Below are 14,206 nucleotides of genomic sequence, written 5' to 3' on the forward strand. Positions count from 1 at the left end.
CCACCACATGGGCCTGTTGAGGGCCCGTATGGGAGGAGTGGCAGATTATGCAGCAAATCCAGTGTCTGATATTTTTGAGTTTACACCCTCTCAGAATTTATTTCCACCTGGATGGTCCAGTTAAAATCTGACCGGATGTCATCTTAAGAGTTAGGGGCCAGAAGCTTTAAAATCTTGACTTTTCTTCCATACCAACATTTTGCCCTAATCAAGTCCATAACAAGTAACCATAGGGCCCAACTCCCCCATGGCCACCACAAAGTCAGTTCAGTAAATGGAACGGTTATGATAGTTATGGTCTTCATGTGGTCCTCGCTTTATTGGACCCTTTCCCTGCACAATTTAGTGTTCCTCCTCATCATCATGTTTCCTTCTCCCTTCCACCTTTGAGGGTCCCTTTAAAGTTGAGGTGTATCCCCATAGCCAGACACTAATCCAACTTTTGTACCCTTACCCTGAGTGACACCAGTCTATGGTAATACTGTACACACATTTGGCTCCTTTAAGAGGTGAGCATAATGCGTCAAGTGTTCCTCAAGCCAAAAACATCTATTATTTAGAGGAGAGCTTCACGTTCGTGTATGAGTGGGTACTTTGTGAGCAGATGGCATTTGGCTGCATCGTCTGTAAATTCTTCTTAGTCAGATAACGGATTATTCTAGAACTGACGCCAGTTTGAACAGACACAGTCTTGTGCCGGTCTCAACCCTGGTACATCCAAGTGAAGGTAACCAGACAATGGACACCTTCACTCCATGACCAGATGGTGTTACCTCAGCGAAACCTGGAACAAATGCAACTATTTAACTCGGCTCCAGCTGTTAACGGAGGAGATAAACATGTCCTCCTGAAGAGAGAGAGGAATTTTAGGGAGATTTTCCTTGTTTCATATATTGAATAAAAATACAGCGATGGATTTTCTGGCTATGTCATGTTGAAAGTAAAAATCGTACAACCAGGTGTAGATAGACAACAGGTAGGTAGACACCGAAGTACAAAAAATTGTCTATTATCTCAGAGTGTTCGCCTATCATCTCAGCGACCTGCAATACACATCAGCTCCCGGAACGGACTTATTAGCTCGGAGAATGACTTTGCATTGGGTATGGACTTTTTAGCTCCGGGCATAGACTTATTAGCTCCGGCCACAGACCTATTAGCTCTGGGGTTAGCATATTTAGCCCATTATTAGCTTTGGTCAATAACTTATAAGATCAGGGTATGGACTTATCGGCTCCGGGCACGCACTTATCGGCTCCGGGCACGCACTTATCGGCTGTAGGTGCTGACTCATTAGCTCTGGGTATGGAACGATTAGCTCTGGGTTTGAACCTATTAGCTCTACGTGCTGGCTTATTAGCTTTGGTCAATGACTTATTATCTCCGAGTATAGACTTATTAACTCCCGGCACTGACTTATTAGCTATGGGTATGGACTTTTTAGCTCTATGTGCTGATTTATTAGCTCCAAGTCTGGACTTTTATCTCTGGGTGCGGACATTAGCTTTGGTTAATAACATATTAGCTCCCAGCACTCACTTATTCGCTCTAGGTATTGACTTATTCGCTCCGAGTACGGACTTATTCGCTCCGAGTACGGACTTATTCGCTCCGAGTACGGACTTATTCGCTCCGAGTACGGACTTATTCGCTCCCGGCACTCACTTATTAGCTCTAGGTATTGACTTATTAGCTTCAGGTGCTGATTTATTAGATTTGGTCAATGATTTATTACCATTAAGCACGGACTTATTTGAGAATACTGTTTTAATATCCAACAGTGACGTATCTGTTCTCCATAGGACAGTGATTAAACCTGTAAATTGTATTACTCCACCATATAATAGGAGAGAGAGAAACAAGAAGAAGCAATATCAATATAGGCGGGATTCACACGACCGGGTCGTTCCCGAGCCCGTGTGTCGGCCGGTAAAATCGTCCATTTTGCCCGGCCGGTTTGCATTAAGTTTTGCATCCGTGCCGGGCCGGGCAGATCCGGACAGTGACATCAGCGGCAACTCCTGAAGGGGAATCCCCATGTGTTCGGGGATTCCGCTTCAGGAGTTTCCCCTGATGTCACTGCCCAGATATGGACAGAGACATCAAGCGCTCTGTCCAGGAGCGGAATCCCCGAAAACACGGGGATTCCGCTCCTTCAAGGAGCTAAAGTGCGGCTAGCACATAGCAGAGCGGGGAGATACCTCCCCGCTCTGCTATAGTGGCGTCGCTACAGTAGTAGCAGCCGCAGCAGCAGCAGCAGCTGCAGCTGCTAGCGGCGCCATCGAAGGTGTCGCCGGGCCAGGGTGCTTTTCAAGCAGGGGAAGGGAGCCAGCGCAGCGCTCCCTTCCACCTGCTGTACACCCCGGCCCTGCCACACAGTGTACAGCGATGCCATTCGTCAGAATGGCATCAACTCCTCCTCCTCACATGCACTCTGCGCTGTGAGGAGGAGGAGATAGAGCGCAAGCTCCGGAAAACCCAGCCATCACTCGGGACACATCCCGGTGATGGCCGTGTATTACCCGGCCCCATAGACTTCTATGGGAGCCGGGCGGCCGGGTACCCGGGCGAAGATAGAGCATGTCCTATTTTTTGACGGCCGGTTTTCGCGGCCGTCAAAAAATCGGTTGTGTGAATAGCCCCATTAGGGGTCTATTATTCCTAATCCAGCCGGGTGCCGGCCGATTTATGAACGGCCGGCACCCGGCCGGGAAACCCTGCCGTGTGAATGAGGCCTAACGGTTTCTATAAGAACGCCAGTGAATGAAGATCTAAATTGGTTCTTGGGTATGTTTGCAGCTTTGGTACAAACTATAAGTTGAAGAATCCATAGACAGATGGTCTTCTACTCTATAAAGTGTAAGTGTATAGAAGCTAAATCTGGACATAGACCTATATAATAGACATATATAATATATACAATGAGCCCTTATAGTGATAATTGTTTCGTTGATGTTACCAAAACAAATGGGAGCGGTTAACTGAAATCCTCTAATCCTCTTAACTATCATGATGAGACATCTTGTGGTTAACATCTCGTTTCTACACTTCTGGCTGCTTACCTCTTACAAATAAAGGCCCAGTTGCCTGAGCCTAAAGCCTTGACCTCCGCCTCAGTTAGACATTTGACCAACCACCACCCACCAAGACCAGTCTTGCAACCATCTAAGACACTTTTTGCCCGATACCATTCTTTGGATATCTATCTGCACATCAGTTGTCACCTATAGAGGACAACTCCACTTGAGAGAAACTGAGGAATCTGACCGACAAGTCCAGGACATCTACTAAGGGTTAAGTGTGAAGAACACACCCAGGTTAAACCAAAGACAACCTTATTGAGACACAAGTGATCCAAGTCATACTCTAATCCTTAAGAGATACAAAAGGTCCACAACCAATACAAGTCTTATGGAGACACAAGGGGTCCACATCCAATATCAACCCTTTAAAGAGATAAGGGGGTCCACATCTAAAGCTAACCTTACAGAGACACAGAGGGTCTGCATCTAACTCCAACCATCTAGTGCACACCTAATGCCTATTCTTTAGAGACACAACGGGTCAACATCCAACACCAAACCTTTCGAGAGACAAGGGGTCCACATCCAATGCCAACCCTTTAGAGGCAGAAGAGCTCCACATCCAAATTCCAATGGAAAGCGACACAAGGGATGCAAACCCAATGCTAGCATTGCAGAGACACAAAGGGTTCGCATCTAACCCTAACCATCTAGTGCACACCCTTTACCAATTCTTTAGAGACATAACAGGTCCACATCCAATGCCAAAGCTTTAGAGAGTCAAGGGGTCAACACCCAACTTCAAATGGATAGAGACACAACGGGTCCATCTCCAAAGCTAACCTTACAGAGACACAAAGGGTGTGCATCTAACCCTAACCATCGAAGGCTCACCTAATACCAATTCTTTAGACGCACAAGGCGTCTACATACAATTCCAACTCTATAAAAACACAAAAGGCCCAGATTCAACGCAAAACCTGTGGCGACTCAAAGGTTCCAAAGCCAACTTTTAAAAAATACAAAAGGGTCTACATTCAATGTCAAACATTAGAGATACAATGTGTCCACACCCAACATCAAACCCTATAGAGATACAATGGGTCAACATCCAATGTCAAACCTTATAGAAATACAATGGATCCACATCCAACATCAAACCCTTTAGAGATACAATGTGTCCACACCCAACATCAAACCCTATAGAGATACAAAGGGTCCTGATACCATATACGATCCACCTTACCTACCATCAATGCTCTATTGTTTTGCACTTGTTATACTCCGTACACCACCTGGCTGTTTATTTTAAGAGTTTCTATGGCAAGACTTAAGACAACATCTCTTTAATTATCCTTTGCAGATCACAAGGAGCTGTAGTTGTTGTAAGATATCACAAGAAGCCATCTGGTTTTTACTTGGGTGGTTGTGTAATCCCCGTCTCGATTCTTACACCTTAAGGGTCTTATATCTGCCATATGTTACGGAAGCGTGGTAGGGGCACTAGAGCATGCCCGTAGTGACAGAAGGAAAGGCTGATCTGCACAGATCTACTCACACCCTGAGCATTGTATCGGGAAATCAGATCTATGGTTTAATTCATTAAGACGATGAAAAATTTATTTTACTTGGCAGCATTTTCCAAAATTGTCCACTCCCTTGCCATGTGTCTGTCTGGAAGTCCTTCAGTTGTATATGCGTATAGAGCATTTCATAGCATTTTTAGGGGAAAACCAGACAAAACTGGTCTTCCTATATGTCATACCATACCTGTATACGATCCCAAAATGTTCAGATGACTCCCGAAAAAGGGGAGACCTCCTGGTCGCCCAGATGAGCCAGCAAATCTCCTGGGCGCCACATCCTGTCTCAACTCTTCTCATTCCTGGTTTGTATTAGTTTAAGGCTTCAATGTCTGTATTTAAGGGGTTTGTATTTGTTTAATAGGTCTGGTCTTGGGTCCGTATTGGTTTTGGGGTCGGGGGGGTCTGTATTTGTTTAGGCTGTCTAGTCTGGAGTCTCTAATCGTTTAGAAGGTCTGGTCGGGGGTTAGGGGTGTGCAACAGCACCCAGAGTTGAAGAGGAGCGGTAAGTAAATGGAGGAGTCTGATCTGGGGTGTGAATTTTGGCGTCTGGTTTTAGGTCTCAATTAACTTTGGTGTCTGGTCTGGAACGTGTATTTGTTTAGGGGGTCTCGTCTGGAGTTTTTAATTGTTTAGGTGGTCTGATCGGGGATCTGTATTAGTTTTGGGTTTCTGGTCTGTAGTCTGTATTTGTTTAGGGAGTCTCATCTGGAGTCTGTGCTTGTTTAGGGGCCTAATAGGGGGTGTATTTGTTTAAGGGGTGTTCGGCAGCACCCTGAATTGAGGAGGAGCAGTAAATAAATAAAGGAATCTGGTCTGGAGTCTGAAATTTGGGATCTGGTCTTGGGTCTCAATATACTATGGTGTCCGGTCTGGGGTCTATCTGGGGGTTTTATTTATTCTACGGTCTGTTCCGAGATTTCAATGAATTTTGGCGTCTGGTCTAGGGTATATATTAATTACGGGGTCTGGTCTGGGGTCAGTTAATTTTTGATTTATCTGGTCTGGGGTCTGAATTTTTGGGGTCTGGTCTAAGGTCTCAATATTTTCCTTGGGGTCTTGTCTGGGGTCTGTGTTTATTTACAAGTCTATTTATTTAGGGATCTGGCCTGAGGTCTTAGTTAATTTTGGGATCTGTATTTAGGGGGCCTGTTCTGATGTCTGTATTAGTTTAGGTGGTCTGGTCTGGTGTCTGTCTTAATTCTAGGGTGTGATGAAGGGGGTCACATGCACTTTAAATGCCTCAAGTTGGGCGCATGCCCTATATAAGTTAAAAATGTGCGCCCTTTAATACATAGAGTCCAGGAGCTCGGACCACCTCTGATTTCCAGAGAGAAATCTCCGCATTTCTCTATGGATTTATTGGATTAGGGGGGGGGTGTAGCTCCCGGGGGCAGGTGGCACCTGTAGCAGGTAGCTCTATTGAATGCAAAGACTATATCTGACAATCTTTTTCATCTTCAGCCTGCTACTGTATGTCCAGACCGTTACCATGGCAGTGCCGTCCTCTGCAGAAAAGCGAGTAGCTATCAGCTGCCATCTGTGCCTCTCTCCTGTCTTCTGAACTGTCTGGCTCCGTCTTATGTCTACGAACACTCAAGACCGGCCACATTCCCAATTCATTGACTTCACTTGTTTCTACTGACCTGTGCCTCATGCCTTTTTTTTTTTTTTTTTTAACCCTGTAGGGTCATCAGTTTGTCGCTGCAATGTCATACACAAAGAGGTTTTTCAGGATCAACTTCCCTCTTCAATCCCCCTCTTGACATCCTAAACTGTGGGCTCCAAATTATAACAGCACTCAAGGGGTGCACTGATTCCTGACTGTCGTGGGCGTGCACAGAGGGCGTGCTTCTCACTTTCAGGATGGTGGCGGAGGCGTTGAAGGTTGGTTGATATGCGGTCAGATAAAGCTTTCAGGGTGCTATTTGTAGAATTTGAAACCCCATTTTATTAATCCCATATACCATTGTGACTCCACATACAACAATACCGTCGATTGGTAAAGAAAATCTGCAACTACAAAGATTTCCCAAGTTAAGTGTGGGCTTTCCAGTTGGGACCACGCTAACCAACATAGTGCTGACCAGTAATAGTGCCATAGGTGAAAGCTATAGTGACCAAGTCATCAATACTGTGCTAAGTCTGGACTCCCATGAAAACTACCAGGGATTATTGGCATTTTAGAAGTATTGATCCGCCAGCCCATATTTTTGAACCGTGATTGCAATCTTAACTAATATACCCCAGTTACAATACACAACTAAATAGGCCTTACCTGTTCATCCACCTTGTGGGCAATGATGGTGGCTCCTTCTACCATCTCAGTCTCATTGATCGGCCGGACACGGAGGGCAACCTGTTGTGGCAAAAAAGAAATATAATTGGTATGGAACAAATCACCGGTGTCTGAATAAAGATGCGTGAGCCTTCAAATACACTCACATAAAACACTACAACTCCCATCATAACCATAATACAATTCTAATATAATCTACACATAGAACATTACACCTTCCAACATGACCAGATTACTTGGTATACATATTACACTTCTATTAAATATAGAATAATACACAAAAATATAACCACTATAATTACTGCTCCCTATATACAAGAATATAACTACAATATTACTGCCCCTATATACAAGAATATAACTACTATAATACTGCCTCCTATATACAAGAATATAACTACTATAATACTGCCCCTATATACAAGAATATAACTACTATAATACTGCCCCTATATACAAGAATATAACTACTATAATACTGCCCCCTATATACAAGAATATAACTACTATAATACTGCCCCTATATACAAGTATATAACTACTATAATACTGTCCCCTATATACAAGAATATAACTACTATAATACTGTCCCTATATACAAGAATATAACTACTATAATACTGCCCCCTATATACAAGAATATAACTACTGTAATACTGCCCCTATATACAAGAATATAACTACTGTAATACTGCCCCTATATACAAGAATATAACTACTATAATACTGCTCCTATATACAAGAATATAACTACTATAATACTGCTCCCTATATACAAGACTATAACTACTACAATACTGCTCCTATATACAGGAATATAACTACTATAATACTGCCCCCTATATACAAGAATATAACTACTATAATACTGCTCCTATATACAAGAATATAACTACGGTACTATAATAGTGCTCCCTATATACAAGAATATAACTACTATAATACTGCCTCCTATATACAAGAATATAACTACTATAATACTGCCCCCTATATACAAGAATATAACTACTATAATACCGCCCCTATATACAAGAATATAACTACTATAATACTGTCCCCTATATACAAGAATATAACTACTATAATACTGCCCCTATGTACAAGAATATAACTACTATAATACTGTCCATATATACAAGAATATAACTACTATAATACTGCACCTATATACAAGAATATAACTACTATAATACTGCCTCCTATATACAAGAATATAACTACTATAATACTGCCCCTATATACAAGAATATAACTATTATAATACTGCCCCCTATATACAAGAATATAACTACTATAATACTGCCCCTATGTACAAGAATATAACTACTATAATACTGCCCCCTATATGCAAGAATATAACTACTATAATGCTGCCCCCTATATGCAATAATATAACTACTATAATACTGGCCCTATATACAAGAATATAACTACAATAATACTGCTCCTATATACAAGAATATAACTACTATAATACTGCCCCCTATATACAAGAATATAACTACTATAATACTGCCCCCTATATGCAAGAATATAACTACTATAATGCTGCCCCCTATATACAAGAATATAACTACTATAATACTGGCCCTATATACAAGAATATAACTACAATAATACTGCTCCTATATACAAGAATATAACTACTATAATACTGCCCCTATATACAAGAATATAACTACTATAATACTGCACCTATATACAAGAATATAACTACTATAATACTGCCTCCTATATACAAGAATATAACTACTATAATACTGCCCCTATATACTAGAATATAACTACTATAATACTGCCCCCTAGATACAAGAATATAACTACTATAATACTGCTCCTATATACAAGAATATAACTACTATAATACTGCCTCCTATATACAAGAATATAACTACTATAATACTGCTCCTATATACAAGAATATATCTACTATAATACTGCCCCCTATATACAAGAATATAACTACTATAATACTGCTCCTATATACAAGAATATAACGACTATAATACTGGCCCTATATACAAGAATATAACTACTATAATACTGCTCCTATATACAAGAATATAACTACTATAATACTGGCCCTATATACAAGAATATAACTACTATAATACTGCCCTTATGTACAAGAATATAACTACTATAATACTGCCCCAATATACAGGAATATAACTACTATAATACTGCCCCCTATGTACAATAATATAACTACTATAATACTGCCCCCTATGTACAATAATATAACTACTATAATACTGCTCCCTATATACAAGAATATAACTACTATAATACTGCCCCCTATATACAGGAATATAACTACTATAATACTGCCCCCTATATACAAGAATATAACTACTATAATACTGCCCCCTATATACAAGAATATAACTACTATAATACTGCCCCTATATACAAGAATATAACTACTATAATACTGCTCCTATATACAGGAATATAACTAATATAATACTGCTCTTATATACAAGAATATAACTACTATAATACTGCTCCTATATACAGGAATATAACTACTATAATACTGCTCCTATATACAGGAATATAACTACTATAATACTGCTCCTATATACAAGACTATAACTACTATAATACTGCCTCCTATATACAGGAATATAACTACTATAATACTGCCCCTATGTACAAGAATATAACTACTATAATACTGCCCCCTATATACAAGAATATAACTACCATAATACTGCCCCCTATATACAAGAATATAACTACTATAATACTGCCCCCTATATACAAGAATATAACTACTATAATACTGCCCCCTATATACAAGAATATAACTACTATAATACTGCCCCCTATATGCAAGAATATAACTACTATAATGCTGCCCCCTATATGCAAGAATATAACTACTATAATACTGCCTCCTATATACAAGAATATAACTACTATAATACTGCTCCCTATATACAAGAATATAACTACTATAATACTGCCCCCTATATACAGGAATATAACTACTATTATACTGCCCCTATATACAAGAATATAACTACTATAATACTGCCCCTATATACAAGAATATAACTACTATAATACTGCCCCCTATATACAAGAATATAACTACTATAATACTGCTCCTATATACAAGGATATAACTACTATAATACTGCCCCAATATACAAGAATATAACTACTATAATACTGTCCCCTATATACAAGAATATAACTACTATAATACTGCCCCTATGTACAAGAATATAACTACTATAATACTGCCCCCTAGATACAAGAATATAACTACTATAATACTGCTCCTATATACAAGAATATAACTACTATAATACTGCCTCCTATATACAGGAATATAACTACTATAATACTGCCCCTATGTACAAGAATATAACTACTATAATACTGCCCCCTATATTCAAGAATATAACTACAATAATACTGCCCCCTATATACAAGAATATAACTACTATAATACTGCCCCTATATACAAGAATATAACTACTATAATACTGCCCCCTATATGCAAGAATATAACTACTATAATGCTGCCCCCTATAAGCAAGAATATAACTACTATAATGCTGCCCCCTATATGCAAGAATATAACTACTATAATACTGCCTCCTATATACAAGAATATAACTACTATCATACTGCCGCCTATATACAAGAATATAACTACTATAATACTGCTCCTATATACAAGAATATAACTACTATAATACTGCCCCCTATATACAAGAATATAACTACTATAATACTGCTCCTATATACAAGAATATAACTACTATAATACTGCCCCTATATACAAGAATATAACTACTATAATACTGCTCCTATATACAAGAATATAACTACTATAATACTGCTCCCTATATACAAGAATATAACTACTATAATACTGCCCCCTATATACAAGAATATAACTACTATAATACTGCCCCTATGTACAAGAATATAACTACTATAATACTGCCCCTATATACAAGAATATAACTACTAGAATACTGCCTCCTATATACAAGAATATAACTACTATAATACTGCCCCTATATACAAGAATATAACTACTATAATACTGCCCCTATATACAAGAATATAACTACTATAATACTGCCCCTATATACAAGAATATAACTACTATAATACTGCCCCTATATACAAGAATATAACTACTATAATACTGCCCCTATATACAAGAATATAACTACTATAATACTGCCCCTATATACAAGAATATAACTACTATAATACTGCCCCCTATATACAAGAATATAACTACTATAATACTGCCCCCTATATACAAGAATATAACTACTATAATACTGCCCCCTATATGCAAGAATATAACTACTATAATGCTGCCCCCTATAAGCAAGAATATAACTACTATAATGCTGCCCCCTATATGCAAGAATATAACTACTATAATACTGCCTCCTATATACAAGAATATAACTACTATCATACTGCCGCCTATATACAAGAATATAACTACTATAATACTGCTCCTATATACAAGAATATAACTACTATAATACTGCCCCCTATATACAAGAATATAACTACTATAATACTGCTCCTATATACAAGAATATAACTACTATAATACTGCCCCTATATACAAGAATATAACTACTATAATACTGCTCCTATATACAAGAATATAACTACTATAATACTGCTCCCTATATACAAGAATATAACTACTATAATACTGCCCCCTATATACAGGAATATAACTACTATAATACTGCCCCCTATATACAAGAATATAACTACTATAATACTGCCCCTATATACAAGAATATAACTACTATAATACTGCCCCTTATATACAAGAATATAACTACTATAATACTGCCCCCTATATACAAGAATATAACTACTATAATACTGCTCATGATATCAGAGCGCCATGATACAGCGGCCAGCCGCTATAAGCACCACTAGAGCTCGTCTATACAGTTTTCCAGCACGGCTCAGTGCCTGATGAAGGTCGCTTTTGACCGAAACGTCGCACTCTGCCACTGGCATTAAAAACAAAATAAAAAAACCTTTTGTTTCAAAAAATTGGTGTGCCGGATACTCTTTTATACTCAGGCCCTGCAAAAGGCATAACACGTTATATACAAGCTTTGCCTGGAGTGTTCCTTTAATTATCCCAAAGTCCTGCATGGCACATCCGCCTAGTTATACAGTTATTTGGGAGCAGGAATCGGCAGATTTGCTATTGCAGAATCTAGGAAAGGTGGGTGAGATCTATGGTGACCATATTGGTTGCCACCCAGCTTTCCCAGGACCGGATGCTTTTTTTTCTGGCTTTAGAAGTGTAAAACCCCGAGCCCTTTGTCCAGGTAAAGTGGTTTGTTAATTACAGTCTCTGTATCTGCAGTTTGATGCCAAACATAATTATGTGTCATTATTTTCCGGTTCTAATCCTGTAGTGAGACCCCCAGCAAGGGATTAACCTGCACAGATGGACACAATGACTTAGCAGAGGCCTGTCGGACACGCCATACGCGGCTCAGACACGCCAAGGAGGAGATACCACTAATGCCAGGACTGCCAGCGACATTAACCCACTCAGAACCTGATACAACGCCAGCTTGAGGAAGAACACACAGGTGAACCTATACTTATATATGGGAGAATTGCATGTAGGGCAATTCCCCAATACACTTCTATTATCAGAATCGCTGACCAAGCGAGTTCAATCACATCTCCATCTGGTCAGTAACCCTGGCTGTTTTATGTCAGTCTGTGTCTGAGGTGACTATGACCTCCTGCCACTTCAGGGACAGGATTAGGATATTGGGGAATCGCTGTATATGCCATTCCCTATTAATAAGTGTAGATTCCCCCCAGCCCGGGGTCACACAGAGACGGGTAGTGCAGCTGAGAATGCCACCCCATGTGTTTGAGTACCTACCTATGGTGATGAAATCAAAATCATATGAAATTGTGAATTGTCACTTGTATGAACTGAAATGCGCGGCCACTGAATAGAGGATCACCAGCATGTGTGCCCTGTGTGCCCCCCGGGTAGAGAACAGACATCCGAATATTATAACAACCAACATATTTCACAGTACCTTATAGTCAGGTGGAGCAGTATACATAGTAACTATCCAGAGAGTGGACATGTCTATAAGTGCGTATATGAGAGTGTGGCGATGTATATAAGAGTGTATATATGAGAGTGTGGATATGTATATAAGTGCGTATATGAGAGTGTGGATATGTATATATAAGAGTGTATATATGAGAGTGTGGATATGTATATAAGAGTGTATATATGAGAGTGTGGCTATGTATATAAGAGTGTATATGAGAGTGTGGTAATGTATAGAAGTGCGTATATGAGTGTGTGGATATGTATATATAAGAGTGTATATATGAGAGTGTGGCTATGTATATAAGAGTGTATATGAGAGTGTGGTAATGTATATAAGTGCGTATATGAGTGTGTGGATATGTATATATAAGAGTGTATATATGAGAGTGTGGATATGTATATAAGTGCGTATATGAGAGTGTGTATATGTATATAAGTGCATATATGAGTGTGGATATGTATAGAAGTTTGTATATATGAGAGTGTGGATATGTATATAAGTGCATATATGAGAGTGTGGTAATGTGTATGTGTGTGTATATGTATATTAGTGCATATATGAGAGTGTGTATATGTATACAAGTGTGTATATGAGAGTGTGGATAAGTATATAAGTGCATATATGTATATAAGTGTCTGTATATGTATATACGTGTCTGTATATGAGAGTGTGGATATGTATATAAGTGCGTATATGAGAGTGTGTATATGTATATAAGTGCATATATGAGAGTGTGGTAATGTATACAAGTGCGTATATGAGTGTGTATATGTATATTAGTGCATATATGAGAGTGTGTATATGTATATAAGTGTATATATGAGAGTGTGGAAAAGTATATAAGTGCATATATGTATATAAGTGTCTGCATATGTATATAAGTGTCTGTATATAAGTGCGTATATGAGAGTGTGGATATGTATATAAGTGTATATATGAGAGTGTGGATAAGTATATAAGTGTCTGTATATGAATATAAGTGTCTGTATATGAATATAAGTGTCTGTATATGAATATAAGTGTCTGTATATGAGCGTGTATATGAGAGTGTGGATATGTATATAAGAGTCTAAATATGAGAGTGTGGATATGTATATAAGTGCGTATATGAGTGTGGATACGTATATAAGAGTGTATACATGAGAGTGTGGATATGTATATAAGTGTATATATGAGAGTGTGGTAATGTAT

At 38.9% G+C, this 14,206-nt stretch overlaps 1 protein-coding gene across 1 annotated transcript in view; it reads right to left on the reverse strand.

Moving 5' to 3' along the window:
- KIF19 (kinesin family member 19) overlaps positions 1–14,206 on the reverse strand; it is a 52,505-nt gene that overhangs the window by 37,084 nt on the left and 1,215 nt on the right. The window contains exon 2 of the mRNA XM_075846246.1: positions 6,885–6,965. Coding sequence (XP_075702361.1) covers positions 6,885–6,965 — 81 coding nt within the window. The remainder of the gene's footprint in view (positions 1–6,884; positions 6,966–14,206) is intronic.

The sequence above is a fragment of the Rhinoderma darwinii genome, chromosome 13 (assembly GCF_050947455.1).
Source record: "Rhinoderma darwinii isolate aRhiDar2 chromosome 13, aRhiDar2.hap1, whole genome shotgun sequence".
Taxonomy (NCBI): Eukaryota; Metazoa; Chordata; class Amphibia; order Anura; family Rhinodermatidae; genus Rhinoderma; species Rhinoderma darwinii.